This window comes from Chenopodium album, chromosome 11, assembly GCF_948465745.1.
Source record: "Chenopodium album chromosome 11, dcCheAlbu1.1, whole genome shotgun sequence".
Classification (NCBI taxonomy): domain Eukaryota; kingdom Viridiplantae; phylum Streptophyta; class Magnoliopsida; order Caryophyllales; family Amaranthaceae; genus Chenopodium; species Chenopodium album.
Genome location: NC_137844.1, coordinates 42,061,614 through 42,075,337, shown reverse-complemented (window position 1 = coordinate 42,075,337; position 13,724 = coordinate 42,061,614). Strand labels below are relative to the sequence as shown.

At 33.8% G+C, this 13,724-nt stretch overlaps 1 protein-coding gene across 1 annotated transcript in view; it reads right to left on the bottom strand.

Annotated features, from left to right (window-relative positions):
* Nucleotides 1-330: 330 nt before the first annotated feature.
* LOC145567581 (signal peptide peptidase-like 5) overlaps nucleotides 331-13,724 on the bottom strand; it is a 28,829-nt gene continuing 15,435 nt past the window's right edge. Inside the window, exons 7-14 of the mRNA XM_081626892.1 lie at nucleotides 8,856-8,890; nucleotides 8,572-8,728; nucleotides 6,483-6,536; nucleotides 6,316-6,408; nucleotides 2,284-2,426; nucleotides 1,431-1,501; nucleotides 853-933; nucleotides 331-760 (exon numbers count right to left, since the gene is read on the bottom strand). Of these exons, the coding sequence (XP_081483018.1) occupies nucleotides 660-760; nucleotides 853-933; nucleotides 1,431-1,501; nucleotides 2,284-2,426; nucleotides 6,316-6,408; nucleotides 6,483-6,536; nucleotides 8,572-8,728; nucleotides 8,856-8,890 (735 nt within the window). The 3' untranslated portion in view covers nucleotides 331-659. The remainder of the gene's footprint in view (nucleotides 761-852; nucleotides 934-1,430; nucleotides 1,502-2,283; nucleotides 2,427-6,315; nucleotides 6,409-6,482; nucleotides 6,537-8,571; nucleotides 8,729-8,855; nucleotides 8,891-13,724) is intronic.

The window sequence follows — 13,724 nt, the reverse complement described above, 5'->3', positions numbered from 1 at the left end:
TATTAGTAAATAATATTGTCAATTTGTCACTTCTTTTTGCACAGGTGGATAAATTGCTAGCTAGTATCTGGTGCGGCATGTACTAGTAACTGTTATATTCAATTTTAGGATGAGCGTCGTTTTTGGAAAGGTAGGTAAATTGCTAGCTAGTCTCAGGTGCAGTGTGGCAACTGTTTTGTTTAATTTTAGTGATGAGCTTCGTTTTGCAAAGGTGGAAAAACTGCTAGCTAGTCTCGGGTGCAGTGTGTAGTAACTGACCCAAGTATGGCTGGCGTGATTGTTGGGGGGTTTGGGGGGGAAGGGTTGGGGGGTGGGGAAGGAGTCATGTAATAGGAACAGAAATGTACAATACTAGTTGCTGCAGTATTGATCAGGATCCTAGAACAACAGAGCGAACAAATATAGAATGAAGTAATTTTGCGCTATCTGAAGCGCTGCCTAACAGTTTTTTTTTTTTTTTTTTTTTTTCCTAATATTTTTTTTTTAGTCCTATACTGCGAATTATACATTTTGTACAACATATTAATACACCAACTGTATGGTAGCCCTTCCAAACTTAAACATAATAAAGCAAAAAATATTATGCACAATAATTGATCATGAGTAGCCTACATATATCGACCAGTGTTGAAATACAATTTTGGCTAATTACTGGCCTTTCATGCTTCGGCAGATTGTTGTCCATCTGATTCTGATTCAGATTCACGATTCCAAAGATCTTTCAGCTCACCTCTGAAGAAACCCAATATAACTGCCGGACCTGTACATCAGATTAATCATGGACATTAGGATGATATGCTTAACAAGAGGCATAAAAGGGTAGGCAGTTTACTATTATTGACATATTTTTACCTAATGTACAAGGTACGAGATACAACAGCGCAGGTTGACCCTGTTCCATCAGGGACAAAGCTATGTATGTGAAGATGAGCCCTGCAAAGAATTTCACAAAAAATAAATATATAAAAACTGCAAGAATCATGAAATTCATGGCATAACAATCCATTTGACAAGATACAGCGGCCCCACAATTGTAGTCTCCAAGCATTCTTTCTTCAGGGGTGGGGGAAGGGGCCTAAAGGCCTTAAACCCCAATGGTAAGAGAGGCCAAGAGGCTGCACTTTCGAGCTCGTAATTTGTTTCTTGTTGCTTTCTATTTTCATTTCTGTTAGAATTTTTCCTTCTTTTTCAGGGGGATGGGCAACAAGAACATTCAGGTTTCAATGCGTTAATTTATAAGCATAGTTACAGCCTTACAGGCATGTTAGAATTTTTTTAGAAGGGTGGGCAACAAGAATATTCAGGTTTCAATGCGCTAATTATTTTTATAAGCATAGTTACAGGCATATTAATAAAAGTAGTTTGAAGCAAAACCAATTAAGAGTTAAGTTCAACAGAAGCCTGAATAAGAACATTTAATTGCTACTTACCAACACCATAACCAATCACCAACCAGAAAAAATATCCATTGATTAAGCCCTTCTTATGTTCCTTGTCGTATCTGTTTTCAGCAAAGAAAAATAGCTGAATTAATCTAGAAGGAAGAAACATATGTATTTTAAATTAATTACTACACTAGAAACAAAAAAATGTAAACAGTTAATCTTCACAACTTCACAAAAGCAATTGTCTCTCTACCTCTAGCATTCAATCAAGTTTAAGAAGCACTAAACCAACCAATTCAACTTATTTTGAATAAGTTAGATAAAATATCCTCATTCCTCATATCAAGTAGCATGTTCTGATCTTAGGAATATTTTATTTATTAAAGCTATGTCAATTCTAGTATTGCTAGAAGATTCTGGTTTTGTTGATAGGATTTGTAAATTTCCTTGGTATGAAGGGATGAACAAGGTTATAAGAATTGAAACCTAAACCTCTCGGTTGAAGGGCAGACCATACACTCCTAAGTCCTTAACCCTTGGGGCATCACTTAAAATTTTGAAATTTATAGGATATAGGTTTTAGCAGGTTGGCCAAACCAATAGTAGAAATTGCTCATCCTAATGTAATCCCTTGTATCAATAGCAATTTTTGAACATAAAGAATAATATTTCAATAATCCCAGAGGATTCAAAAACTTTTACAGTTATGGTACATTGGTACGTTTAACTTTATGCAGAGAAAACCTTTACCCTTTTAAGTTTTGAAATATTGCTATTTTCAGATGTAAAATATACGACACCTAAACTACAGAACGATATTAAGTATAAAACACTGAGAGATCAGGGAAAGAGTACATGAAAGTTCGTCAACCTGATAAAATAATGTAATTAATAATACCTGTAGCAAAATGAGACAAGTAAACCAGGAACAAGAATGTCCCCAAAGCCAAGCAAATTATACCCACTAAATGGATCATCAAAGCGAGGGATTCTCAAAAGCATAGGTAGATTTTCGCCACCGCTATTTTGACCACTGGCAACCTGGAGACAAATTAAAAATGTACACAAGGGAGTCTTCAGCTCAAATGAAAAAGACAGAAAAAAAAATGAAGAAAGAAATCAAGATAGAAAAATTGGTTGGGTTGCAGTGAGAGTACCACCGTATATGAGAATGGAAGTGCATGAGAGTAATTTGAGATACATGCACGTTCAGTACAAAACATTTTTCATATACAGTTACAAAATTACGGACATTAATTTCGAGAAGCCCCAGTTTATCACCTTGATAAACAAAATTTGTTTATCAAATAGCAAATTCGTAAATAAATCATCAAGTTTGTCTAGTTATCATGGCATTTTGGTAAATAAATCAAAAACAATGGGACCCATATATGACCAAAAAGTTGTTAGTTTATTTACATTTTTACCATTTTATCTAGTCATCATGACATTTTGGTAAATAAATAAAAAACAGTGGGACCCATATATGACCAAAAATTGTTGATTTATTTACATTTTTGCCATTTGATAAACATATTTTGTTTATCAAGGAGATAAACTTGTATTTTCTCATTAATTTCTTTTTGAATGTGTGTACAAAATGAAAAAGCAGACATGGTAACACATAATTACATAATCCATCCACCAACATAACAGTACAACATTGAGTCATACTCATTTAGAGTAGCAGGGGCATTTGCAATTTCCAGCAGTAGAAAGATGAGAGAGAGAGAGAGAGAGAGAGAGAGAGAGAGAGAGAAGTTGGTTGTCAGTTGGGATATCCAGCCTCTAAATTCAGCATTCATCCCTTTGGCAGTTTGGCTGCCGCATAAATCTTGAATACTTAATTTGAAGAGAGAATGGGAGGGATGAATAGTGAGTTAAACCATGTGAGCAATTTATACCACAAGTTGTAAAATTGTTCTCACATAAGTAATTTTTACTCAAAGGGAGGTATTCTCACTTGACATAAGGAAGAGATCCAATGAGAAATTTCTGATAATGAGAAATTGAGAAGGATAGATGTGCAACCTTTTTCAATTAAATTATACAAAGTACACATCTAACTCCAATGAAGCTTCTATCATCTTTACTCTTCCCAGTGAATTGTTCAGAGTAGAAGTTAGTGTCTAGGGTAAACAAAATGTGGTAAGTTTAAAAGGCAAAGGGAAGTGGTCATACAAGGACAAAAATGCTATGTGGTGGCAATGATCAAATGGTGTGGACGTAGCTGATGGCATATACACTAAGACTATGTTTGACAACACTGACTGAAATAGAACAAAGACAAAGTTAATTGAAATTGAAAAGGTAATAGTTGAAATTTATAGGCAAATTTGTAAGAAAAAACCTTTTAGATGCACCATTTTGCGAAAAAAAACCTTTTAAAAGCTTTTTGGCAAAAGAAAACCCGATTTTTAACATTTTAGCAAAAGGAAACCCGATTGTGAAAGTTTTTTGTTGAAGACAACCTAATGCCTCTAATTAAGCTCTAATTTCTTCTAATTATCACTTAACCATTTATTAATTAACTTAATTTATAAATAAAAAAATTAAAAAAAAAAAAACCCGAAAACCACCACCCCACCACCAGCCAGCCACTCCCTCCTTTTACTCCTCCCATGGCAGCAGCCCCCTCCCTCCAACCGAGCCGCCGCCTTGAACCCCTAACTCCCGGCAACCCACCTCGACTGCGCAGCCGACCCTCCTACCTTTCCCGCTTACCCTCGCTGCAACCCTCCCCCCTCCCTAAACCCTAACACCAATCAAATGGTGTGGTTTAAGTTTTTATTTTTGTTTATAAATTAATTTAATTATTAAATGACTAAATGAGAGTTAGAGGGTTATTAGGAAAAAAATAGAGTTTAATCAAGTGAATTAGAGGCAGAGGTTGTCTTCAACAAAAAAAAAAAATTGATCATGTTTTCTTTTGCCAAAAAGCTTTTAAAAGGTTTTTTTTTTCGCAAAATGGTGCATTTAAAAGGTTTTTTTTTTTGACAAATTTGCCAAATTTATAAGGTGCATAATTAACAAGTTGTTCAGTAGCTTAAATTTTACAAGGAGCTATATATTATTTAAGGAGCTAATATTATTTAAGGTGTCTTAAATTCCAGCACGTTGATATTTAAACTACAAGAGAAGGGATGTCAAACAATGCACTCGTTCAATTCACCTTGAAATAAGATTCAACAAATCAACATACAAAAGTTTTAATCAGGAAAATCAATCGTTTGAAGTTTTATTTAGTTTTAATCAGTAAGAGCCAGCAATTGCACAGGTTATTGTATTTCATAATTTATAGTAGAAAAAATGTAAATGAGTGATTGCATGAAATTAGTAATATAACAAAACCTTAAAATTTGAATCAACAATAATAAATATATTTAAAATACATATAACTATTAGAAGGATTGAGGTATGAAATGAAGTCAAAAGCACTCTCTTGTTATTATTTTAATTCATAGGTGTATCTACCATTGTAACTCTTTTGAAGATTATGTAATAGGCTAGGGGTGATACTGTGATAGCTAAACGAGGTTATGAGCAATGTATAATATTAACCAACAATTAAGAGTTTACATATTTCCAGACCTAAACAAGAAAACAAGTCCGAGAAGGTGAGCTACCACAAACTTGCAAGCTAGAACTTCCTTTTAGAAGTGAAATAAGGTACGATTTGGGGGTTGAAATTGTAATTATAAGCCTTGATTAACATGAACATGACCTTACCAGCTTACCTCTAACTAGTGGAAGATGAATAGAGACATTTGTTTCCATTACTCATAAAAAGAAAACAGTTTGTACAAGCCAATACTTTTTTGTTCCAATTTCTGTGTGTGAGAGAGAGGAGGGGAGGCTTTAAAGGCACTTTAGATAGTAAGATTTAATAAAGCCTTCTTCACATGGGTAATGAAGGCTTGAATTTTCTATTTGAGGTTAGTGCATATATTGTGGAAAAAAGATCTGTAATAGCCTGGAAAAGTGACTAACATCAGTGTATCATGATCAATCCCAGATAATACTTAAGGCTGTAATTTTACCAAAATGATGAAGAATACAATATATGATGAAATTAAAATTAAAACTGAAGAAAAGCCTTCCAGAATGACATGATATAACAAACTAATGTCTTGATACCAAAACACTGCATTCCTATTTGTAATTGTAATAATCAATGCTAAATACCCTCTAAAAGTAACTAACAAAAATAAAATTCTTTTCATGAATCTAAAATTACCAAACTTAAGTTACATATATCAAGACTCCTTATCATAAGGTCATAATCCATTATGCTGTCCAAAGTAGATACAACTTCCATTGGCCTTGCCAGCAACCATAAGACGATAATATTGCTCTTCAACAATATCTTTCAGGCCAAATGAGACTTAGCTCTTTCCTCCGACGGAACCTAGAAACCAGTGAATTTTTTTCTTTCCCTTCTGGAAACCTCATCATCTCCAATAGTCATTGTTATTTTGTAGGCTAGGTGTTAGGCGCCTATCTCTAACTATTTTTTTTCTGCTCAATAGTGAGCTTACATACAAATACTAACCAAGAATACCAAATTCATAGTGTAAAATGTCCCATGATTCCCTTCCCATACCATGTATTGAATATAACTAAATACCATGCAAGATGCAACAATGTTAGAAGGGAGACTTATATAATTAGGGGTTACTCCAATCTACAACAATCAAGAGACTAATTTACGAGTCAAACAAATTGAGATGATTATCATGACAGGATTCTACATTTCTCTTTTCTATATATATAGGATGAAACTATCAAAGATTAGTTTTGGACACTAAACTAAGTATGATAGGCAATACAAGATACCATTGATCAAGAGAAGTCAGATGCATGATCAAGCAAAAAAAAAAAAAAAAAAAAAATAGCACAGAAGCCCTAAGCAAGTAACAAAAAATCTCACCACAACCATGACGCTTTGCTGGAATATACTTTTTGATATGAAGACCCAAAAGATATCATATAAGAAAGCGCAACACAATAGCGCTGTTGCAACCTGTGGATAGAAATTTGGTCAGGCTAATATGCTTTCATATGTAGATAAAATATAATAGAGAGAATTATTGGCACCTTTATACTGGGCAACCGAATCATCTGCAAAACTCTGATCATAAAACAAACTCCCTGACAAAATAAATTACATTGATGTAAGTTAAATTGATAAAATCACTACATTTTATGTCAACTTAAAATTTTTAAGAAAGATCCAAACAGTTCAAAAAGTAAGTATCCACTAGGTGAAAATTTTCCAATATTGATTCCTTAAAATAATTTAATTTTGTCAAAAAAGAAAGCAGCAAAACAAAGCAAACAGAGATTTCCCAGGCTACACTGATATCTCAGCATTTTATGGGCAACTATAATCCTCCATAAGGAATTAAACAGGTAGCATCACGCGGTCAAAGTGAAGAAGGTCACTTTAGGCAGAACATAATTTGGATATCCAATAATTATATTCATTGATACCTGAATACAATCCCAAAACTTAAGATATCAAATATCCAAAATAATTCAGATTGAAAATTACCACATATTCAATATCCAATGCTATTAATGAATAAAGACCTAGTATTGTGACCCAGAAGTTACAGTAACTACCATGTTGATTAATCAATGATTAAGTAGTAAATCTCAATACAAAAATCTAATTTCAGGCCAAAAGAAATGCAATTGATCTAAATAATCTATTACTAAACTTAATTGAATGGATCCAAAGATACATAAGGGTGATAATTGAAACATATGCTAAGAAGAGAGAGAGAGAGAGAGAGAGAGAGAGAGAGAGATTTTCCCACGTAGTTCGTCGGTCAAACCAACGATTTGATTCTCACAGAGTGAGAGTGTGCGTGTAATATATACAGTTAGACCTATCAATCGGTTTGGTCAGGTCGGGTTTGGGTCATGGGTCATTTCAAGTAGGGTCACAGGTGAAGAAATGCTAAACCCTAACCCAAAGTTCAGGTCAACCCAACGGGTTAAGAACTGTTTTTTTTTTTTTTTTTTTTTAATTTGATTTACTTTGGGTTAAATTTTAGAAATATATGATTTTTCAAGCCTTCTTTGCTATTTATTTTTCAATTTTTTAATCGAGCATTCTCACCAATATTATTTTTAGCCATTACATGTCTACAATATATATTAAATCGTTACCAAAACACATAATTCCTAACTAATTTAAAATAAAAGTTAACTATTATATCCCTCTCTAAATTAGTAAAATATTTACTTCATGTCCAAGATGAGGCTCCAATTGGCTAGGGAGTCTTGGAAAAATAAGAAAGCTCAACAAAGAATAAATAAAAAAGGGAGAAAAATGGGTGAGAGTTATGGGAGGATGAGGAGAGGAAGATCGTAGACTAAAATGAAAAGAGGCTAGGAAATGTGGAATTGATGTTGGACTTCATTTAGAAGGTAAGTGGGGGAATTTCAACAAGTTTGAAAGTTTCCACAATAACTTGATTTTTTTCATAACCATTATGAATCATAATTGAATTATATGAAATCAGATCGGGTATCTAACAAATCAAATCAGAAATGGATCAGGATTTAATATAATTTAGCTCAATCCTAAAGATTATGCATGAAAAGTAGATATGATTTCATAAAAATAAGATAAAATCTACTCCGTATTTATTTTAGCACCTAGCACCATCAATAAGTGTGTACTTCGTGCAAATAACATGAATGGAAAGCTATGCTCTCTTCCGAAAAAATTTAAATAAATAAAAAAAAAAGAGCTTATATATCAAATAGGAAGAAAAGAGCTTCTGGTTTCTTTGTTTAGTACACAGCAAACATAATTGTAAATGGGTTGAATTAGTTTTGATGTGGGCAGAAAAGCTGGACTTTGGTTTTTGATAAGCCAAGAACACTTCCCCTCAAATGTGGATGAAAAATATAAGTCAAATTAAACCCAATACCTAGCATTTATCTGACATGTAGCCATGTTTCAAAAGATATGCTCTACATACTAAATGACAAATTGTAATCAAACATTACACTACAGGCATATTATTAAATGAAGGTTATTCACATTTCACAATTTATGCATGCATCAAATTCTGTAAAATTGGACTTCCGGAACTCACAAAGCATTGAAGTCCCATACACAAGACTATCAATATGAAATTGATACAAAAACAGTTATTTATGGGCTTACAAGAATATCTTGACCAATCCACGAGTATGATCTGTGTCGAGTCACCACCCAAAAAATTCCAAAGCCAAAACAAGCCAACCAGAACAAACAACGAATAATATAAAATTCCCCAACCAGAGGTAATTTAATATGTATTTGTCTAGCATTTCCACATCGTCTGCTTAGCAACATCAAACAGAAACAAGCATTCAGAATAAATCAATATGCTGTTTTATAGAAAATTTACAGAACTTGTACATGAAGTTTGTGTAATGTCCAAAAAGAAAAGGACATGTAAGACCTACCTTAGCAAAAGACTTGTGAAGCAATAATACATTCCCTGTAGACAGAACACAGAATTGTGATAGTGAAATTTAAGCAATTAACCCTATAAGAGAAGCCACAAACTAAAGCAAACATAAATAAATATGGAAGGTACAAACTAGAAATTCCGGATTTTAACTCAATAAAAAAATAATAATAAAAAAAAGGCTTTTCTGGGCACAGAAGACAAATCATATTAATCAAATTTAGCCTCCATTTTGAATTGTGATTTTCAATCTCCAAACTAATAAGCATCCTAACTCATGTAAGCTTCAACATACAAAATGTAAAGGTGAATTTCAATCTCCACAGTCCACACTAATAACCATCCTAACTCTTGTAAGCTTCAACATAAAAAATGTAAGAAAATGCAATCCTATGAAGGTAACCTAGCTAGTTTTCTCTTTTCTAATGGTAAAATTCACAGAGTACAAAGCTGCCAAGACAATGTTATGCATACAGAGCATAGACGCACCAATAGAATTAGAGAAATGCTTTGAAACTTGTCATACAAATTATTATGCAGTAACATGGGCTTTAAACACACTATGCCCTTATGCTAAAGCATAAACTGAATACTGATAACTCATTACTAAAGTGAGTAATTGTAAATTTGTCACTATATATTTTTTTATGTTCTACTTTTTTTAGGCAGAATTATGTTCTACTTTGTAGATACGTAATTTAAGAAAATATAAAAGAAGGTGAGTGTGTAAAAATAGACTAAAATGGAAAGTTAGAGAGAGAGAGAGAGAGAGAGAGAGAGTATATATCCATATTTTGCATAGTTCCCAAACTATAATAACCTCCAAAGCATGCACCATACCACCCAGTGGCATTTTCATAAATTAGTGGAAAATAGGGTTAAATCAGTAAAACCACCTCAATTAACAATCTAACATCACAAAACCCAACTACTCATTCCTCGTGCAGATCATCCCCCGGAATTGTTCCTAAAATCCTTAAACATCTAACAATTGCGAAAGTGTAGAGAATTCATCCTAAAAACCTCAAAGCCACGATTATTTGCATAATCAAATTTGTCATCATCTTCAATGAATAATGAAGGAAGCAATCCGGTTGATTCATCAATTTTGATGTATGTTGCTCTTGACATTGTAATTGTTTTACAACTTACAATGAACTGTTTAACTAAATTTGCTCATTTGAAGTAATGAGCAAAATTTGTGGAAGTCGGTTTACTTTCAAAAATTCGCTCATTTTAATGAAATGGGCAAAATTTATGGATGTCAATATAAACCGACTTTATAAAAATTTGCTCATTCCTATAAAATGAGCAAATTATATGGATGTCAGTTTACACTGATTTTCAAAAAATTGCTCACTTAAGGAAATGAGCATGATTAATGGAAGTCAGTATAAGCTGACATTTATTTAAATTTGCTCATTTATACGAGCAAAATATATGAAAGAAACTCACTTTAAAAAATTTCCTCATTTTATCAAAATGAGCAAAATATAGGTAAGTCAAATTGCCCATTTCATTAGAATGAGCAAACTACATTAAAGTCAATTTTCATATAGTTTATAATTTGCTTATTTTATTAAACGAGCAATAATCATGGGTATGCTTTGATCTCTTCACTTCTGCAATAATTTCTGAAGGCAAGATATAAACTTTGTAAACAGTCCCAAACACACTGTTTCCTAGAATCCTACTCGAATGAGAGAAAAATGCGTGCTGTAATGAAGAATGAGAGAAAAATCTAACTCTATACTCCCTCTATAATTTTTTTTAAGTGAAACATTTCTTCTGTTCACGTATGCTTATGTCAAACTTTGATTAATAATACCTTTAATTATAAATAAGTAAAAATTATAACAATTAAATATTGATTATCTATTCATTGAGACGATTCGAACAAGTACTCACAAGACTATTTATTTTCATATGTATAAATCATATTAGTCAAAGAGGATTAGGTGAATAATGCAAAAAGTCAAAACGTCTCACATAAAAAAAATAGGAAAAATTGACAGGTATTATGACCTTTACCCGGTCTGCCATAAATGAAACCACCTTTGGATAACCCCTCAATAAGTTTAGACCTTTTCACATAATCTTCCAAAAATAGGATAAAAAGCCTGTAACCTATTTAATAGGTTAAAGGACACGTGTCACATTATGATTGGTTAGATTTTTTATTTCAATTTTAACATATTTCTTTTAAAAAAATGATTAATTTATAAAAAAATTAATTAAAAAAAACTCCTTCCCCTCCAACCACCTTCCCTCCTCCCTTTTGTACAGCCTACCACCACCCTCCCCCTCCAATCCACCCTACCACCCCCTAATTTAGGCAGCTCACCCGCTTTCCCTCCAAATTTTGACCACTGCACCCCCTTCCCTTCTCAAATTCAATAGCCCCAACTTCCCCTCCCAAATCCGGCAGCCCCACCACGTTCCCCTCCCAAATCCGACCACCACACCCCCTTAGCTTCCCCTCCAAACTTCGACCGCCGCATCCCCTTCCCCTCCCAAATCCGACCACCGCACCCCCTTCCCCTCCCAAATTCGACAGCCCCACCACCTTCCCCTCCGAAACTCAACAGCCCCACCACCTTCCCCTCCCAAATTTGACCACCCCACCCCTTCCCCTCCAAAATCCGACCACCCCACCTCCTTACCCTCCCAAATCCTGCAGCCCCACCTCCTTCCCCTTCCAATTCTGGCTGCCCCGACCATCTCCGCCCAGACCCGCCACCTCTCTCCTTTTCAGCCCAAAACCCGCCCACCTCTCTCCTTTTCAGCCCAAAACCCGCCCACCTCTCTCTCCTTCACAGCTAGACTTGCCCACCTTTCTCTCTTCATCTCGGCCTGAACCCGACCACCAGGCCACACCCTTTCTCTACTAGTTGGGCGAGGTCGTGATGGTGTGGGGATAGGTGGGGGGCTGGGGGGATTTTGTTTCTTTTTTTTTATTTTTATTTTTTGTAAATTAAAATCAATTTTTTAAAATAAGAAAATTGTAAAAAAAATAAATAAATAAACAACTAACCAATTACAAAGTGACACGTGAGCAAAAATTCAGGATACCCAACTCTAAAACTGGAACTGGTTTGGACCCGGTGGGTCTAGACCCGAAACTAGTTCAATAGGATCCAAGTCCAATTCCAAAAATATGGACCTGGTTAGAACTGGTTCCACTTCCAAGTCCTGGATTTTTGGACCCGGTAGTACCTGGTTAAATCAGGTGCATGTATTAGAATTGGGTTTTTTTATAAAAAAAAAAATTTAATAAATTTAGCCCATGTAATATAAAGCCCAACCCCATCAACAACCCTAAAAAAATCTCAATCTCTATCAGCCGTTCCATTCCCACGCACTCCCCCTCTTGGTTTCCCTCAGTTTCAATTTTCACGCCATCCTCTATTCCTCTTCCTTTCTTCCTCTTTCTTCAATATTCCACTACTCTAAAACTATACTTTCTCCCTCTTTAATTTTATTACTTTATTTTCATCATTGCATCTTTTTCTTTATATTTCAATTTTGATGATATGAAATTGTGACTAGTGATTTTTTTTTTTTCCCAGCACAATTAGATATGGAAGGGAAAGTATACACTTTGTGGATTCTAGATTTTCTTATTGAATTTGTAATTACATGCTAATTTTTTATATGACGGTGAAATCTTTCAAGGAATTTTAGCCAATTTAGTTGGTGAATATTGCAAAGTTGTTGAGAAACAGGGTACCCGGTTTTGGAACTGGTTTCCACCAGTTTCGGGACCAATTCCATAATTATCGGACCCGGTTAAGACCAGTTCCAAAATCTCAGACCCAGTTCTAACCAATTCCAATGCCAGTTCCATTGTTTTTGACCGGGTACCCGGTCTTTCTCACCCCTAATACTAACCCATTAAACAGGTTACCAATCAATTTTGCCCGTTTATATAAGATCATGTGCAAAGGTCGCTTTATTGGGGGACTATCAAAGGTCGCAAATGTCATATTATTCTTGTCAATTTTTCCAAAAAAAAAATGAGGAAGTAATAAATTTTAAATATTTGTATTTTTCAGTGGTAACAAAATGAAAGGGAATAAGAGATTGTGGTAAAAAGGCCGGATCTTTAGATGGTATATGGGTCTAGCAAGGTACAACAGGCTCTTCTATACAAATTGCGAATAAACTTTGACAAATTTGTTGATAAAAAATAAAGATTAAAAAACAACTTTGATGCAAAGCCCAAAACAAGTGAACTAAACTTCAAAAAGTTATGTCCTTGTAAAATTTTACTATATACATGTATTGTAGAACTTGTACTCCATCAACAAGAAACATGGGCATTGTTGTTGGACCACATAGGCTCCAACTGGTAGGGTAAGGAAGAAAGCGAGGGAAAAAAAAACTGAATTATGTTAAAATAATTTTAAGGAAAGTAAGCCCCTATTCTGTTCACTTTTTTCACCTTTAAAAGTAAATTTCAATGAAAATAATTTAAGTGAAGTAAAAATAAATTTAAATCAGTAAAATTCAATAACTTCAAAGAACAATATAATAGCAAATCAATAAAAATACATTTTAAATAATAAAATTACTTAAATTTAGTAAATTCAAGTCCAGCAAAAAATTCAATAAAATAATTTATGTGAAAAAAAAAAAAAGTTGAAGTTTGGTAAAAAATTTAGGTGAGAGAATCCAGAATGTAGCATAAAAAGAGCTCTAAGAAACAAAGGAAGTATATTTGACATTTATTGGGAGTGGGAAAATCACCTTCAATACAAGTAAGTTTGCAATGATTAACAAGAATATTAAACTTTCATAAATTTCACACATAATTTCATAAAATTAGCATTTAAAACTCTTCATACGTGCACCTAACCATAAG